The sequence below is a fragment of the Saccopteryx bilineata genome, chromosome 5, assembly GCF_036850765.1.
Source record: "Saccopteryx bilineata isolate mSacBil1 chromosome 5, mSacBil1_pri_phased_curated, whole genome shotgun sequence".
In the NCBI taxonomy this organism is placed as follows: Eukaryota; Metazoa; Chordata; class Mammalia; order Chiroptera; family Emballonuridae; genus Saccopteryx; species Saccopteryx bilineata.
The window spans coordinates 195,250,037-195,269,207 of NC_089494.1; the positions used below are offsets into that span (position 1 = coordinate 195,250,037).

At 37.7% G+C, this 19,171-nt stretch overlaps 1 protein-coding gene across 1 annotated transcript in view; it reads left to right on the forward strand.

Moving 5' to 3' along the window:
- Positions 1-18,948, forward strand: part of SPARCL1 (SPARC like 1) — a 48,166-nt gene extending 29,218 nt beyond the window's left edge. Inside the window, exons 2-11 of the mRNA XM_066280772.1 lie at positions 638-702; positions 4,669-4,845; positions 5,233-6,189; positions 8,070-8,142; positions 9,120-9,238; positions 9,710-9,830; positions 11,327-11,463; positions 13,322-13,470; positions 14,866-15,014; positions 18,541-18,948. Coding sequence (XP_066136869.1) covers positions 649-702; positions 4,669-4,845; positions 5,233-6,189; positions 8,070-8,142; positions 9,120-9,238; positions 9,710-9,830; positions 11,327-11,463; positions 13,322-13,470; positions 14,866-15,014; positions 18,541-18,569 — 1,965 coding nt within the window. The 5' untranslated portion in view covers positions 638-648 and the 3' untranslated portion in view covers positions 18,570-18,948. The remainder of the gene's footprint in view (positions 1-637; positions 703-4,668; positions 4,846-5,232; positions 6,190-8,069; positions 8,143-9,119; positions 9,239-9,709; positions 9,831-11,326; positions 11,464-13,321; positions 13,471-14,865; positions 15,015-18,540) is intronic.
- The last annotated feature ends 223 nt before the right edge of the window (positions 18,949-19,171 follow it).

A 19,171-nucleotide genomic window follows, 5' to 3' on the forward strand; every position in this document is an offset into this window, starting at 1 on the left:
TAAGATGCCTAAAAATGACCTGTGAATGTACAGGTGTTTTTTTTTTTTAAGATTTTATTGATTTTAGAGAGAGAAGAGAGAGAAAGGGAGAAGCAGGAACCATCAACTTATAGTAGTTGCTTCTCATATATGCCTTGACCCAGCAAGCCTGGGTTTTTGAACCAGCAAACTCAGCATTTCAGGTTGACACTTTATCCGCTGCGCCAACAGAGGTCAGGCTAAATGCATGGGTCTCTTCACCACCAAAGAGGCATTCCTTAAATAAATAAATAAACAAACAAACAAACAAATAAATAAACTCTGTTACTTCGCTTTGTAACTTCTGTTTTCACTCTGAATACTCACAAGTCTTAAAACCCAAGTTTTGCATAGAACTTTCATTCAAGGATGTACAGTCATAAACAGAGACAGCTTCCATCAAACACAGCTGGACCAAAAATTCAGGAGTCCTTCTCACAAGTACACAACTGGGTAAAAACTGTTATTAATCTGTCTTTTCAGACATGTTAGTCCACAAAGACAGCCATCAGCTTTAAATACAAAGGACAGCATCGAGATCAATACTTGCTAGGATTATCTTTTAACTTTTCATAAGGGAACTTTGCCTATCACTGCTAATTATCTTCTCGGTTCACAGGTCTAGAAAACATGAAGATTGTACTTCTCTTCCTGTGTGTTGTGGGAACTGTAGCTGCAATCCCGGTAAATGTTCTTTTTTCAGTTATTACATCTCTTCCTCTTGACATTTAGCTTAAAGAGTCTACATTTAAAAATAGTTCTTACATAGTGGTTTTAAACTTTATTTATTTATTTTATTTTATTCATATTCTTTTTTACCCAAGCAAAGGATAGATAACTAGAAAAATTGAGATAAGGTGCCAGTACTTTTTAAAAAATATATTTTTAAATCTATCAGGTTCTATGAGATGCATTAAATATATAGTTAAATGTGTTGGTTATCAGTTTATTAGCCAGGAAATATGCCCAAATACCAAAGAGAATAAGAAGAAATAAATTCTCTTATGGAATCTCATCACATTGATAATCTCAGGCATTAGAAATCTAAGGAATTTGTGTGAAAAATCTTGGTATGCTCATCCACACTCTCCAGCAGCATTTTCTTTAAGATTAAATGCATGCTGGATGAGAAACACTCAGTTTGTAATAAAAAAAAAAAAAAATGAACCAATGGGTAAGTGGCAGGAAATGGTACGGTAACCACAAATCAGTTCTTAACTCTCCTTGGGGGTTTGTTCATCAAACATGCTGAAAGCAGGCAAGACTAAAACATTCTCTTCTTCATGGTCAGATATACCAGCAATAGATCATCTGTACAAATCAAATTATTTGAGACATATCTGCATCCTCAAGATATCGTGAATACACAAATCTTTTAGTTTGATTGAGGTTGGATGATATGGATCTATATATATGGTCTACCGGAAAGTTCTGTTCGTTTCTATCTCAACAAGTTTCGACACGTAAGCACATGTTTATTTGGCGCATGTGTGCCTCTCTATTTTTATCACTTAATGTATACATACTGACGTAGCAAATTAACTAAAACAAAGTTGATTCACGTTAGTCTTATGTGTGAAGCGATAGTGTACCCATGGCTACTGCTAAAGTTTATTTACGCCACTGTAATTTTTACGAATTTCAACAATGAAGAAATGCTTCAGAAGCATGTCTGTCGCATCCACCATATTCCTCGGACTTAGCACCCTCCGACTATCACTTGTTTTTGTCTTTACAAAATTTTTTGAAGGGCAAAAAATTCAAAAATGAAGAAGATATCAAACAAGCACTGGTTCAATTTTTTGCATCAAAAAATAAAACATTTTTCAAAAATGGGATATACAAATTGCCTTCACGCTGGCAAGAAATCATTAATAATAATGGCAATTATATTATTTAATAAAGTTTATTGACGGTAAGAAAAATTTGTATTTTGTTTTATTCCAAAAATGGACAGAACTTTCTGGTAGACTATATATATATATAACACCATGGTTGGATGATCATTTGAATGTCCCCCAAAGATCCATATCATCCAACTTCAATCAAACTAAAAGATTTGTGTATTTTTTTTCTTTTTACCAAATAGAAGAATGAGGTTTCTTTAAACAGACAAAGCAATTTATCTTTTGTCCCTCCTCTCCCTCCTTCTCTACATCTAAGATTCTGTCCTTGCTTTTTAGATAGCTTCTGGTTGACAGATATGTCAGCAAATATGAATGCCATGACACCAGACCAAGAAGTTCTTAAGAAACAGAATTTATGACCACTGCTAAGAATCGTATTGAAGTAATATGAAATTATACATTGTCCTCAGAAATTAAAAACATGAGATAAATTGTGTTCAGCACAGAAAAGAGCTCCCATGGAACCACTGTCTTCACCAGAAAATGTATTTTGCCCTCACAGCTGTTGCCACTATATAAACAGGCATCAAAAGTGTCTTTGAACAAAATGCTTGAATGACATGCCTGCATATAGATACATTCCAGTTATTTCCTTTTTAGGACAATTTATTATCACACAGACCCAGGAAATGCTTAAAATATTTTCTCATAGATTTACCTATTAGAAATCTTGTATTGTTTCATGCCTGACCTGTGGTGGCACAGTGGATAAAGCATCGACCTGAAATGCTGAGGTCCCTGGTTTTTGAAACCCTGGGCTTGCCTGGTCAAAGCACATATGGGAGTTAATGCTTCCTGCTCTTCCCTCCTCCTCTCTCTCTTTCTCTGTCTCTCTCCCCCTCCCCACTCCTCTCTCTAAAATGAATAAATAAAATCTTTAAAAAAAAAAGAAATCATGTATTGTTTCCCCCTTCTGCCGGAGTTCTCCAAAAGTCAGTGAATTGAGTCTGTGTAGTTAGAAGATTTGTGCAGATTTTCAGAGGGTATGTTGTTATAACTATAGATGTGAGCATAATGATAAAACAATTTCATTTTTAAAAAATAAGCTGTTTTATTCTTGTGCATTTCTTCCATTTTGAGGAGGGGAAACTGAGGAGGAAGAGCTGTTCACTAATAAGCCTAAAATCTCCATCCATTGACTTACATGATGCCCCTTGCCGGCAACTTGCCAACCTAGCCACCATTCTTTCTCCTTTTCCCTCTTAAAAATGGCTTCTTTGGAAATTTAAAAAAATATTATCACTCTTCTTAATTGAAAAGATAATGAAGAGCAAGAAAACAAACCAATCTAAAATAAATCCTCCATTCCAAGCCTTTATTTATATTACACAATCAGCTCTATGGAATCTGCTAATGGAGTAAAGACAAGACAATCCAAATAGAATCTGAGTTTTATGCTTACATCTGGCTCTAATATCTGAGTATACACAGCATCTCTTTAATAAAGATCCATTGTGAATACCTGTCAACAATATCAGACACTTTATATTATTACCACTGCGAGATATTTCTACTAACCATGGTAATTTTTCACTTATGTAACTCCCTAAAATGTATAAAATATTTTAATGTACATAACCTTGTCTTGATATTTGTGCTCACTTTACCTTGAAAGAAGACAGGAGAGATAGAACAAAACCACCGATAGATGGTAAATAAGAGAGTCAAGATTTAAAGGGAGATGTCTTATCTCAACTTCTCCATTATGCTTCCAATCTTGAAAGAAATAGATAGAGCCATCTCTCTGGGGAAAATAATATGTCATAGTTGCTCTTCCTTACTAGACTTAGTGCCCTGTCCACAGGTTTTTAATTAGTTGACATTAAATTGTTTTTATTAAAAGATCATTTGATGACTATGGGCTGATAGTGTTAAGAAAGTAAACAAATATTGAATAAAAGGTTTATAACCTTTCTGCTAATTATCAGTGAGTAATTAACTAAGAAAATATACAATGCTATTATACCTTAAGGAAAATACACAAAGCTATATCATATGGTTAATTTAATTTAACTTCAACTTCTGCTAAGCAATATTTTTCAAAATTATAAAGTGTGAACACTTTGTAAAAATTTAGAAAACACAGAAATAATACCAAAACTCAAAGGTCAATATTATTGAAATAATTTTTGCTCTATTTTCACCCAGTCTCCGCATATATAACTTTTTTTTTAAGTTAAGTGAGAGGCAGGGAGGCAGAGACAGACACTCGCATGCACCCGGACCAGCATCCTCCCAGCAAGCCTCCTACCCAGTGATGCTCTGCCTATCTGGGACTGCTGCTTTGTTGCTTGGCAACTGAGCTATTTTAGCATCTGAGATGAAGTCATGGGGCCATCCTCAGCACCTGGAGCCAACTTCTTCAAACCATTCAAGCAATGGCTGCAGGGGAGGAAGAGAAAGAGAGAGAGAAGGGGTAGGGGTGTAGAAGCAAATGGTAGCTTCTCCTGTGTGCCCTGACCGGGAGTCGAACCAGGGACTTCTACATGCCTGGCCCATGCTCTACCACTGAGCCAACTGGCCAGGGCCATAACTTTTTCTTAAATATGATTGGAATTCTGTTTTCACTTAAGATTATATTGTAGATATTTGCTTATATCCTTACAAATTCTAAGGGAATTTTCTAATTGATGTTAGAACTGAAGTGTACTGCTACTACTAATAATTGTAATAAAAGAGTAACTAAAACTTTTAAACATTAACATCCATATGTAAAAACACAAATCAATTTTTTCTTTTTTAGACAAATGCAAGGTTTCTATCTGATCATTCCCAACCAACTGCTGATCCTCTGAGTTCCAGCCAACAGGATGAAATGTTAGTAACACCTGATGCCACTACAATGCCCATTTTAAGGGTTGAAGATGCAGAAAATGCAAAGGAAACTACAGTATCTGCAAAAGACCAACCCAACAATAAGGTAAAAATCACATGGTTATGCTAACATAATTTCAAAATTTTCCAAAGTTTTCTATTTCAAAGCATGGTCAAAGAGATCACTTCCTTCTTATGTCAGTTTAATTTTTTTAAAGATGGTCATATCAACTGCCTCCAGTCTCTAGAAGAATTGTGACAATTAATGAGTTTTACTCCTGGACTGAAATGCTATATAATTGTTTCATTTCACAAAGTTCAAATCCAGGAAACCTTGTAGCTATAGAATGTGAAGGACATTATAAATTTACATGTTATTATATGAAAAAAAGAATAATAAATATTAAATGTTGGCTTATGAATTATAAATGTGATATATATATAAATATTAAGTTATCAAATTTGTTTCAAAATAAACTTTTTTTCTTTTAAGGCTGAAAAACCATCAGTACAAAAGTCAAAGGAGGAAGACCATGACCAGTCAGCAGATCAGGGCCAGAGCTACAGTCAAGAGCCAAGATTACAGGATCAAGAGGAAGATGAAAGTGACTTAAGTGAGAATTTGGACTATACACCCACTGAAGGCACATTAGACATGAAAGAAGATAAAAATGAGCCTCAAAAGAAAAAACTACCAGAGAACATTGATTTTCTTGCTCCTGATATTAGTTCCACTGTAGAGTCTAACCAGCAAGAACACATCATAAAGACAGAGGAAAACCAAGAACAGCCTATAAATGATTCACACCCTCAGTTGAATGGGAGCAGCAACCATGGTGGAGACCGAAGTGACAAAGAAAACCAAGAGCAGGATCCAAACATTCCCAATGGAGAAGAGGAAGGAGAAAAGGATCCAGGTGAAGTTAATACCCATGATGATAACCAAGAAGGGGAGGGAGAATTTCCCCAGGAGCATTCTAATAGCCAGCAGGAAGAAGACAGTACCCAATCTGATGATATTTTGAAAAAGTCCAATCAACCAACTCAAGTAAGCAAGATGCAGAAAGATGAACTTGAGCAAGGTCAGCAAGAACAAGAAGAGGGTAACTCCAGTGAAGAAATGGAAGAGGAAGCCGCATCAAAAATCAATAAGCATGATCAAGATACTGAATGGCAGAGTCAGGAAGGAAAAGCTGGCCTTGAAGTTATCAGCAACCCTGAGGAGATAGAGAAAAAGACTGTTTCTGAGGCTTTGCTCATAGAGCCTACTGATGATGGTGATGACAGCCCCAGGCACAGTGCAAGTGATGAAGACTTTATCCCAAGCGAGGCCTTCCAGGAGGCTGAAAAAGCTAGTTCTAATTACTATCACATCGAATATGAGGAGCAAAGAGAAAGAGCACATGAGAATGAGAATGTAGATCCCAGTGAACCTGAAGAATCCCAAGGGGTAAGGTTATTTACAGTGATGTTAGTCTGATAAAGCAGCTGGCTTTATCAAGAAATAGCCATGACCTTTCTCTGTGCTCTTCCAGTCTCCCATGCTTATCTTTATCAGTACATTATGAAATATATTACAGCTATTTCTTTTCCTCCACATCTTCATTGTCAGGCTAAAAATGAATGCTTTATTTGGGTTCTCCTAGAAGCAGACCCTGAGTTTTAGTGCAGTTTTGTTGTTGTTATTATTTTAGTTCAGGGGACAACGAGAAGTGGAGAAGACATAGAAGGAGGTTAAGGAAACTAATCAAAGGTACCTGGTGAAAGCCATAGAAAGCACAGTCCCCTCAATTGTCCCATTTGGAGAGTGAGAGCTGGCACTTTAAGACAGGCTGAGAAACCAAGAGGGTGTTAATTTCCTAGAACTTGCAGTCCGTCCTTTGAGTCAGTTTTGAAGCCTCAAAGGCAGATACTGGCAGTTGAAAGTCCCTAGAACTAACTAGAATGGTAAACTCTGACAGATACTGACAACTGCTGCTCCTAATGCCTTGAAAGGAGGAAGGTGTCATGTCAAAGCAAACTGAATTACTAATATCTAGCAAAATACCTCTAACATAAGAAGAGATCCAAAAATGTTTGTTGATTTAGCTATAAAGATTAAAAAGGAAGACTTCAGCTATAACTCGAGTAAGCAAACAAGCACAAAATGACCATTGGGATACAGCAGAGTGAGAGTAAGGGAGAAGCATATTGTTATTTGGTTGTTTAATAACTTAGAGCTTTCATTCAAAACCCTGGCAACCACCCACCAGGAGGTCTTGACACAGCATTTGGTGGGGAAGGTCAATAATATTCTTCCCTTGATCTTAGCGAAAAGGTCGAGAAGCGATATTAATAATATTCTTGATTACTAAGAAATCTGCTGTCATTTTAAGGCAGTAGTTTTCTTATGGTAAGAAACATTTACCAGTAGCTTCATAAAGATTACTGAGGTAACATTACTGAGGATTGCATGATAATATTGCATTTCTACTGTGTTTTCCCAAATCTAAAGGGGAAGTTTCAACTTTGCTCCTGATGTTAGTTCCAACTTTTATTGAGTGAGCCCCAGAGATACAGCACTGAATCCAGCTGATGAAGATAGAAATAGCTTCTGTTCTCAGAGGATTACTATTTATTTCCACAGTTGTGACTGGTGTCTCTTTTCCTTTTTTTTAAATTAAGTGAGAGGCAGGGAGGCAGACAGACAGACTTCCACATGTGCCCTGACCAGGATCCACCTGGCAAGCCCCCTATGGGGCGATGCTTTGCCCATCTGGAGCCACTGCTTCATTGCTCAGCACGAGCTATTTTAGCACCTGAGGTGAGGCCATGGAGCCATCCTCAGTACCTGAGACCAACTTGCTCGAGCCATTCAAGCCACGGCTGCAGAAGGAAAAAAGAGAGAGAGAAGGGGGAGAGGAAGAGGTAGAGAAGCAGATGATCACTTCTCCTTTGTGCCCTGGCTGGAAATCAAACCCAGAACTTCCACATGCTGGGCCGATGCTCTACCTCTGTGGTGTCTCTTTTTGAGATCTGAAAAGATTTGAGTGTGAAAAGCCCTGCGAGCCCTGGCCAGGTAGCTCAGTTGTTAGAGTGTTGTCCCGATAAGTCAAGGTCACAAATTTGATCCCAGGTCAGGGCACATATAAGAATCAAACAATGAATGCATAAATAAGTAAAACAATACATTTCTCTCTCTTTCTCTCTCTCTCTCTCTCATCCTCCCTTCCTAAAATCAATAATAAAAAAATTTTTAAAGAAAAGCTCAGTGAAGGTTTGCACAGTAGAAATATAAATTGTGTAACAGCTTTCCAATAGACTTAAACTTCTCCTCTTGTTATTATAAAGGCCAAAATAGCAGAGAGCTCACTAAATGAAGATGAAAGTTCAAGTGAAGACAACATGAGAATGTACAATGTTGGTAAGTATGGACTAAGAAAGCTGTTTGGGACTCTATCAAGGAAGAGATGGAACTGGTCCTCCCCCATCCCTTCATTTGTGACTGCACAGAATTCTCCTCTCCCCAGTTCTCCCCAAGGAAATGCTCTCATAAACTGTAGACCATCTCTTGCACACATTTGATATACAGTAGTCCACCCCATTTGTGGTTTTGCTTTTTTGCAGTTACCCTCAGTCAATGGAAGTCCAAAAATATTAAATTTTCCCAACCATCAGTATCATCTGCTCCTGGTTTGGGATCACCCAAAACCAATGATCTTCCTCTGGATGTGTCATCATAGGTCAATAGTAGCTGAACAGTGCTTCACAGTGTCTAATTTATAAATTATACTTTATCATAAGTATGTATGTAGAGTAAAAAACATGATATAAAATGTTTAGTACTATCCATGGTTTCAGGCATCCCCTGAAGGTCTTGAGTAAATAAATGTGTTTACAAACGAGAAGTCCTGTTGCAATAAATATTACTGTGAAAACTAGAATTTTTTATATCTAAATCCTTTTGCTTCTGAGAATAAGTTATTCTAACTTCTTGATTCTTAAACCCATAACTTACTAGTCAATTTACATCTCATGTTTAATTAATATCTAATTCCTAATCACAAATATTTTTAATTTCAATACAACAAAATTCTCATGGCTTATTTAACCTCTGAACAACTTGTACGAAACTGCACTATAGACTTCAGACTGTGACCAGTGCAGGCAGGCCACGAAGAGCTGTTTGTTCATTCTAAATCTCTGATCCAAAGTGCACAGCAAATCTAGACTATTGTATTAAATAGTCTGATGCCAGAGGGCGCCACCTGAGAACTAACATTACAATGGTTTCTGCTGTTTTCCCAGTTTTCTCCTATTAATGGAAATGGAACTAATGGTCTGGATGAATTTGAGTTTACATATTCAATTTAACTTTTCCTGTCCAAACTTTTCTCTTAGATTCTTGCATGAACTTCCAGTGTAAAAGAGGACACATGTGTAAGGCTGACCAACAGGGAAAACCCCACTGTGTTTGTCAAGATCCAATGACTTGTCCTCCCACAAAACTTCTTGACCAAGTAAGTATTCTACAAACTGGCCTCTAAGGTGCAATAAGTAGTGATTTAATTGAAAATAGCAATTGAAATTTTTGTTAAAAAAACAATTAGGTAAAAGCCCAGGTTGTCATTCAATATTTGCATTAATATTAAATAGGAACATATGCCAACAAAATCAAAGAATTCCACTTGTGCCCTAAAAAGGTAATGATGGAACTGATCTATAGAAATCATTTCAAAATTCATTCTATCCTTGGAACATCTTCAGCTTTCATTCTACTGAGCCTCTCTAAAGCTAAATTGTCATCACCACTGGTACAGCTTAGATGATTTTGTGTGTGTGCCAAATGGGATTGTTAATATAATTGTAATAGCCTCACCTGACCACATGTGTGGCACAGCACAGTTTTACCAGACAGGCAGTAAGAAGCAGAGTATTTTCCTGATGAACATTCAGAAACATGAGCCTAATCTCATGCTTGTCTTTCCTAGGTTTGTGGCACTGACAATGAGACCTATGCCAGCTCTTGTCATCTGTTTGCTACCAAGTGCAGACTGGAGGGGACCAAAAAGGGGCACCAACTGCAGCTGGATTATTTTGGACCCTGCAAATGTAAGGTTTCATCACTACTGCCAATCACCAATGCTGGGAGGGTTTGTGGTAAATCTGTGCATATCTGAATAATACACTTATCTGTACTCATACATTCCAAACAAGAGCAAGTTAATATATGATAGTTCTGCACCCAGGCTGCATGTTAAAAACAACTGAGCAGACTTAAGAAAAAATAAGAAGAAAAATGACCAAGCTTTAACTATAAGAGATTTCAATTTTATTGAACTAGGTTGGAACCCTGGCATTGTTTTTTCATTTGTTTTTAAAAGTAACCTAGACAATTCTAATGTGCAGCCAGGGTTCAAAACCACTATCTAATATTATCCACTTCATAATTGAGATGAATTATTGGAATTTTGCTAATTTATTTGTCCTTTTCCCTAGTCAAGATAAGCTTCTGCCAAGAAGTTTTATGACAACATATTCTTCTAGAAGCTTTGTTTAAAAAAATCGTCTTCCTTTCTCAGGATATTCTCAACTGTCTCTGGATCCCCTCCCTGCTAAGTGATTCTCCACATTAGCAGTGCTCACTCATATTTCCGGTGCTCCTCTTCTTTCCAACCCACGAGAGGATTAAACTTTTCAACCTCCTTGATTTTAGATGTGACCATATGGTTTACTTTGTCCAAGGAAATCTGAGCAAAAATCATCCCTGTGAGTTCTGAATAACAGTGTTTCAGAACCGGTGGATGGTTCTCCACACTCCTTTTCCCTTGTGTTGCGATGGTGGAGTCTCCATCGTACTGAGCCTCAGAGAGACTGCAGTGAGCGAGAACCCGCCAGCCCACTTGTACTGGGCTTGTAGCAGGATCAAGAAATAAGCATTTGATGTCATGTACAGCATGATGACTGTATAGTTATATTCGAGACTCGCTAAGAGACTAGATCATGAAAGTTCTCATCACAAGTAAAAAAAATTTTTGTAAGTATATGAGGTAATGAACATTAACTAAAATTATTGTGGTAATCATTTCACAATATTTGTGTGTTGTGTTATGCTGTACACCTTAAATTTAGAGTGTTGTATGTCAATTATATATCAATAGAACTGAAAAACAAACTTTTGTTCCTTTAAGCCACTAAGATCTAAAAGTATTACATTGTGACCACAGTATAAGCTACCTTCAACCTTTTTATCTTTTCCCCTAATAAATAACTCTTGTGTCCTCTGCCTCTACATCCCAGCTCTGGTTCGAAAGACATGGTTCCCAACCCTGGCTGCCATGAAAATCACTTTTGAGCTTTTGAAACATCCTCATGCCCAAGCTCCACCCCAGAGCTATCAAATCAGAATTCTTCTGAATGGAAGCTGGCATCTGATATGTTTTTTAACCACCCAGGGAAATTGTTGTGTGGCCAGGGTTAAGGGCCACTGCTGTGATGACTGGGCAGTGAGGATGCTGTTAGTCACCACACTTCCTATAATAAGGACTCGCCATAGGACAGGAGTAAGACACAAAGGTTAACATTGTTTTACTTTCTGCTTGAAATAGCTATTCCTGTTTGTACGGACTTTGAAGTGACTCAGTTTCCTCTAAGAATGAGAGACTGGCTCAAGAATATCCTCATGCAACTTTATGAGCCTAACCCTGAACACGCTGGATATTTAAATGAGAAGCAGAGAAATAAAGTAAGTTATCCACAGGTCAGCTCCCTAAGTGTCTGTCTACAGGGCCTGAGGAAAAAGGTGTCAGGGACGTGGTGGGGTTTCTACCTCCCACTGAGTATATAGCAAAAGCCCACTTTGCCTCCCCATGCCTGGTTAGCACATACGTATTAACTGAATAGTAGTGGTCACCATTCATGCCACAAGGTATGGGACACGACCAAACCACATCATTCCTACACAAAGGGCAGTAGCCTAAACAAGGGCTCTTCAACTCATACCTAGAACAAACGCCTGGGTAAACAAACTAAACCTCGGTTAAGGCCCGGACATATTATTTAAATCTAAATGAGGTTTTTTTCCCTCATAGGCCAGACATAAAGTTATGATATACGAGAATTTATTACTCACAATGTCAGTAATATATGAAGATTAAAATGTGCAAAATATTATTACAGAAGTTCCCAAGAAAATGTTGTTCATCGCATAATTATTGAGTGCACCCTAGGTGCCTGAAATTGATTTATGCGCTGGAGATAAGGCAATCAATAAAACAAAACTCTCTGCTTTCATGAGCTTATATTCTAGGCAAAAAAACAGACTCTTAACTAATAAGTATATATGTGTGTAATTAAATATATGTATATGTATATATTAATATACGTATATATGAACATACATGGAAATATATAAATATATGTATAAAATATGTCAGGATGAAGTGTACTATAAAGAAAAAATAAAACAATAGGGAGGGTGTGTATAAACTGTGTCAAATGCTGTTTACAGGTTCTAAGATGAGGACTAAGAGTTGGCCACTGATCTGGCATGTGGCAATCATAGTTGACCTTGACAAGAGCTGTTAACACAGAATAGAGAGAAGACAAGCTTGATTGGAAAGAGTTTAAAATAGAATAAAAGGAAGGATATTGAATCATTAAGTACAAACAATATTTTCAAGACGTTTTGCTATAAAGGGGAAAGGTGAAATAGGGTGGAAGCTGGAGGGGAATGTGAGTTAGAGTTCAGTCTCCCTGTGGGACATGGTGGAGGATATTTGTGTGTTTCTGGGAATAACCCAGTATAGAAAGAAAGATGCACAACTGTCATAGGGTATTCTTGAGTAGATGAGAAGGGATGAGGTCCTGAGCATCAGTGAGGGATGGGCTTAGATCAACAGCAAGGAAGTTCATGCATAGTAATAAGAAGTTGGTAGATGCACTCATGAGACTGGGTAAAGGTTCTGTTCTGATTGCTTCCAATTAATTATGCGGTGAAATGATGAGTAATGTCACCAGCTAAGAGTATTACACACATTGCCCCCAAATAATTTCTATCCCCTTGTTTTAATACATCATCACAGAGAGCCTTGAGAGCATTAGAAACTAAACAGAAATTTTCATGAGGATGACCAAACAGTATCACACGAAGGTTGAACTGAAACTGAGCAGGCAGTGGGTGGAATTCACTGAGGAGTAAGGATGGAGTATGCCAACAGGGAAGAGCAGGGCTGGTCACTTACTAACCAACAATTTTGCTGAAGTCAGTTTAGCCCTTTTCATTAAAACCTCTCATTGTTTTTAAAAATGTCATAAATATTACTTAATTAAAAGAAAAATCAAAAAAGACTATTCTTCTGAAAACTAAGTTTTTTTGTTTGTTTGTTTTAAAACTAAGTTTTTTAAATGTTAGCTATTATTCTGTGTAGAATGAAGAAAGAGTATGGCGTTGATTAGAAGGCATTTCATTTACTCTCATACAAAGGCCTGGGCTTGTTTTCCTCTGTCATGTTATTGTTACTCATGTTAAGGTTTAGTAAGTGATAATTTGATTACACTTCTCTGATTCTCTGATGATCTATCTTCTCCCTTCCTAAACCCAGGTCAAAAAAATTTACCTGGATGAAAAAAGACTCTTGGCTGGGGACCATTCCATCGACCTTCTCTTGAGGGACTTTAAGAAAAACTATCACATGTATGTGTATCCTGTACACTGGCAGTTTAGTGAACTTGACCAACATCCTGTGGACAGGTAAAAACTCTTACTTTCCTATGACTAGGTCATCTCCTTGATATAATGTCTAATTTTCTTTACAAAGAGAATTCTAAACCATTTTAGGACATTTCTTGGGTTCAGTCTAAAACACTGAAATGCCAAACAAATGAAGTTAACTGTCTACACAAAAAGCTGCTTTGAAAATAACAGATTGGTCCTGGCCAGTTGGCTCAGTGGTAGAGTGTTGGCCCAGTGTGTGGAAGTCCTGGGTTTGATTTCTGGTCAGGGCACACAGGAAAAGTGACGATCTGTTTCTTCACTCTTCCCTTTGCCCCTTCTCTCTTTCTCCTTCTCCCACTCTCTCTCTCTTCCCCTCCTGCAACTATGGCTTGATTGGAGAGAGTTGGGCCTGGGTGCTAAGGATAGCTCCATGGCCTCATCTCAGATGCTAAGAGGAGCTCAGTTTCTGAGCAACAGAGCAACATCTCAGATGGGCAGAGAATTACCCCCTAGTGGGCTTGCTGGGTGGATCCCGGTTGGGGCGCATGCAGGAGTCTATCTCTGCCTCCCCTCCTCTCACAGAAAGAAAAAAGAAAGAAAGAAAAGAACAGATTAAGGCCCTGGCCGGTTGGCTCAGTGATAGATCATCTGCCCAGCTGTGGAAGTCCTGGGTTTCATTCCCACTCAGGGCACACAGAAGAAGCAATTATCTGCTTCTCTGCCCTTCCTTTCTCTCTCTCTCTCTCTCTCTCTCTCTCTCTCTCTCTTTCTCTCTCTTCTCCTCCTGCAGCCATGGCTTGACTGGTTCAAGCACATCAGGTTGAGCACTGAGGATGGCTCTGTGGAGCCTCCATCTCAGGTGCTAAAAATAGCTTGGTTGCAAGTGCCCCAATGGGCAGAACAGTGGCCCCAGAGGGGGGTTGCCAGGTGGATCCAGTTGAGGTATATGCGGGAGTTTGTCTATCTCCCCTCCTCTCACTTGGAAAAGAAAAAAAGAAAGAAAAGAACAGATTATGGCCACACCCTAGCTCCCAAGTTCACAGGTTCGGGTCCAGCCCACCACAGAGGTTCTTCTCTTTCTCAGTCTAGATCCTGAAGTCCCAAGGCAATCTGATTGGCCCAATTTGGGTCAAGTGCCTATCTCTGGAACAGTCAAATTGTACAAACATGATGGCTGAGGAGCACCCCTATAAATGTAGGGTGGAGGGAAGATAGTTACCAGTGAAGAAAAAAAACTTGTGAATTAATACCCCAAAAGCTATCTATCTTACCCATAAATAGTTTATTTCATTTGCAGCTCTTCATGATTGTACTATTTATTGGGCATACCCAGCAACCTTGTAGAAAAAAAAAATTGCCCTTGATAATTCTAAGAGTTAACTTTCACACACAAGTTACTCAGTTAATAGGCTGCCATGTATTTTATTACAGAGTCTTGACATATTCTGAGCTTGCTCCTTTGCGAGCATCTCTGGTGCCCATGGAACACTGCATAACTCGCTTCTTCAATGAATGCGATCCCAACAAGGATAAGCACATCACCCTGAAGGAGTGGGGTCACTGCTTTGGAATTAAAGAAGGTAAATCCATCATCATTCTCTAGACAAACCCTAAACCCTGTAGTCCTTATAGAGAGATCCTGCTGTGTGTTCAAATTGAAACCTAGACACAGCAAGGTGGCAGCGTCCCAGGGAGGACTCCTTCAGAATAAGTGCTCTCATGGCAAGGTTGTTTTCTACTCCCTTTATGATTCTCTGTTTTCAAAGAGTAGCTAGTGTGAATATTTAGGAGGTACCTGTATTGAGGTCTCATCCGTTGGTTAAGCCTCAGAAAATGATGTGAATCCAGAGTTGTGCCTACTTTCAGAGGGCTTCTTTTTTTTTTTAATAATTTTATTTTTTTAATGGGGCAACATCAATAAATCAGGATACATATATTCAAAGATAACATGTCCAGGTTATCTTGTCGTTCAATTATGTTGCATACCCATCGCCAAAAGTCAGATTGTCCTCTGTCACCTTCTATCTAGTTTTTCAGAGGGCTCCTTTAGCCTGGGTATTGGGCCAAACTTTTAAAAATTGTATGTGAAGAGTAAAACAGCCAGCCCAATTCTGCCAAAGGGAGACATCAGAAGACTCAGAATTTATTACCAACACACTGAAGATTGGGTCTTACATCACAAAAGTGATCCATTACTTCATCTTCAGTAACAAATGAAATAAAAGAGGTTCTTTCTTTATTCCCACAGTGGAGTAATTTAAATTTAGATATTTGTTTTGCTAGGTTATGTCTTAATCTACTTCCCTTTCCTTTCCTAAGTTAGAGTTGACTTTTATGAGCAAGCATGTTTTGAATAATCAAAATTTGAAAGATACTTTAAAAAATAAGCAAGCAAAACTGCTTGCAAAATGTAAATGAATAATGATCAAATCTCTAAAGGAAGATTTTACACATATATTCACAACATCCATGTAGGATGACATGCAACCAAGCAGTAAAGAAAGAAAAGGTCAGAATTTCCCAAAAAGAGGTAACTTGTGTGAACTTCACTTTAAGAATATTCTTTATGCATCTGTATAATGCCTTGTAATCAGAGAGAAAGAGCTGAGAGCATGATTTAGTTATTATTGATAAATAGGCAAGCAGAAAAGATTAGTTCTTTTTCTCTACAATAGTATTCTGTGAAATAAGCACAACTGTAATGAGCAAAGAATGTATATTTTTGTAAGCAACTAGTTCTATGCAGTTATTGTCTATTGCTGCATAACAAATTACCCTGAAGTTTAGAAGCTTAAAGTCCCTCTCACAGTTTCCAAAGATCAGAAATCCAGGGATAGTTTCCCCGGTGGTTCTGTCTGAGGATCTGCTCTAAGCTCCCTCAGGTGGCTATTGTCAGGACGCTCCAGTTCCTCACCACGTGGTCTTCCCCATAGGACTGCTCACAGTGTGGCAAATGGTTTCCTCCAAAGTGAATGATCAAAGAGAGAGAGCGACTGCAAGACTGAGGCTCTAATGTCTTCTATAGCCTAATCTCAGAAGAGACATATCATTACTTCTGCCATATTGGGCTGGTCACATAGACCAACCCCGCACAATGTGGGAGGAGTTACAGGAGGAGGGGGTTGTTGAGGGCCATTTAGAAGTCTGGCTACTGTTAGCACTGATAGAAAAATTAGCAAACTATTAAGACCCAGATTCATACAAATAATGCCAATTTCCTTCCTAACACCTATTCTTCTATATACTTATAAATTCAAATATGTTTGTAAAAATGGTTAAAACCGGTTTTTCTGATTCCCATGTTAAAAGGCACCCAAGTACATCTTCCCTGCCCTCCCTACTTCACCATTTTGAAGGGGGAATAAATTAGTTGCGGCAGTACATATTATGTAATTAATCCCTTTAATCTGGCGCTTGATTTTAAAGAGGAATCAAAAGGTGAATCTGAACTGAGACCATTTATCTAAAGAAACCAATCAGGCTTCCCTGTTCCTTTAAAACGTGGGGCAGTTCTGCAACGCTGAGGCTGGCTCAAGCTCCGTACTGGGCGTTGTCGGGGAGAAGCAGGAATTACTTCTAGTTCAGTGACTCGCAGAGCTGCTAATGGTCTTGTTTGCTCACTGTGGTTTGGCTGTGATTATGTTATTTTGAAGAAGGAGAAAAATGATCACATAACAAACCAATAAAACAAATACGAAACATCCACTCAGAGGAAGTAAACAAGTTACTGTTTTGGGATGCAGATAGGGAAAGCAAAACGTATATATACTGTATATATCTCTATTTGTAGATCTACCCTTCCTTCCCTGGGCTGAGAAATCAAAAAAGGGGCAAGGTAATTTTAACCAGGGTGTTTCTGAATTCTAATTGCCTTTGATTCGAAGTAAATGTGCTCAAATATTCCAGCTCTGTCATTAACTAGCTCTGTGAATTATGGCGTGTCGCTCATGCCCAGCAGGTCTCATTGTCACTTTGTGTACAAAAAGGGATTCAATTAAGAGATGAAGGAGTCTTACTTATTTTCTGCCCAGGACATAACATACTGTAGTCATTGATATATATCCACGCTAATCTTTAGAAAAGTCTTCCAGATGAGACTAATAAACGAGTCAGATCCTGCAGGTTCTACTAAGCCGGTTAAAGACATTATCCTAGGAGCACGGATGATCATCAAAATGTTTGCAAGGGAGTGAGTTCATTGAATTTGTATTTAAGAAAGCTTCTTTTGGTTACATTGTGAAGAAGCCAAAGAACACTAGAGAGGTTGTAAATTCAGGTAAGAATTGATAAGAACTTGAACTAGGGCAGTTACATTCGGGGGAAAAAAAACCATATTCAAGATATGTATTAAAAATATGAATGTATTCAAGATATATTCAAAAATATAGACCTATTCAAATATGTGCAAATATTAAGTAAATTTATAACTAATGAGACCATTATTCCAATTTTATAAATGAAGCAAGTGATCAAAAAAATACATACCAAATCTCATAATCTTTCCCACTCTTGGAGTGAGAGGAAGATATTTATAATATATTGGGCAGGAAAGCTACCTGGTGCACCCAGACAGGGTAGTAGTTTAGTATGCTTCATATTAATCTGCTTTAAGTTACTGAGTGAAGGTGGGTTATACTGGTAAAGGGTAGTCATATAGTCCCCAGAGGATTTTGCCTTTTTCCGTAGATGCAGCAACAAATTCTTTTCCAATTGATTGAAGTGGCACTATACCTCTAGTTATTTTCACAATGTTTTAACGATTCTTATAGATTGCTATACTTGGCACTACTTGACTGGGTCTCCCCTCTGCATCCTCTATCAATAGTTCTCCACCCTACATCAGAACTACCTACAGAGCTTTCTAAATATATACATGTCATTGGCCCATCCCTGGGGACTGTGATTCAGGAAACCAGGGGTGAGACCTGAAGTTTTGTGTTGTTGTTTTTTTTTAAAGCTTCACTTAGGTGATGTTGATGCCCTACCAGGACTGAGAACATTCTTACTGCCTTCTTAATAACTGCTCTAATCCTTCAACTCTAACATTATTTGTTGATACTTCTCAGGGTACTTTCTAAAATGTGATTTTCTTTTCATTTTTTACAGAAGACATAGATGAAAATCTCCTGTTTTAACTTAAGATCTGAAATAATTGAAACTTTTCAGCAACCTCCTCTGTTCTGACTACATCTGAAACATGCAGCCGTGATAATTGTAGATTTCATTTAGCAAAAAATGTGCATGTCTAAGAAGACAATGAGGGTAATTACTTAACTGTATATGTACCCAGCATTTAACATTAACTTTGGAAATAAAAAATTTTAAAGTAGGTCAATGTATACAAAATACTGTATGCTGTTTATAAATAGTAGTTTAACTTAATCACTCTGCATACATTTATGAGATACGTTCATTTTGTCTATAATATCATGAAAATGGAAAAATGTTCTTTTGATGTGAATGTGTATTATCTTCAATGTTTTAATAGCCTAATAAAAATCCATAAAATCCTAATGCTTATTCAAGTTTATTTCTAGTCATTTCTTTAACAATTGTATGGGAAAGACCAACCCAGGAATAACACTTCATATCAAATTATAATTGTGCTTCCTGGACCCTACTACTTAAAAAAAAAAGTGTGAGTGTGGTTGAGAGAGACATTTCCTATGGGAAACAAATTATTCAATTGTTAAATAGTAGTTGCTCATGAATGTCTTTTGTCATAATGTAAGTTTAA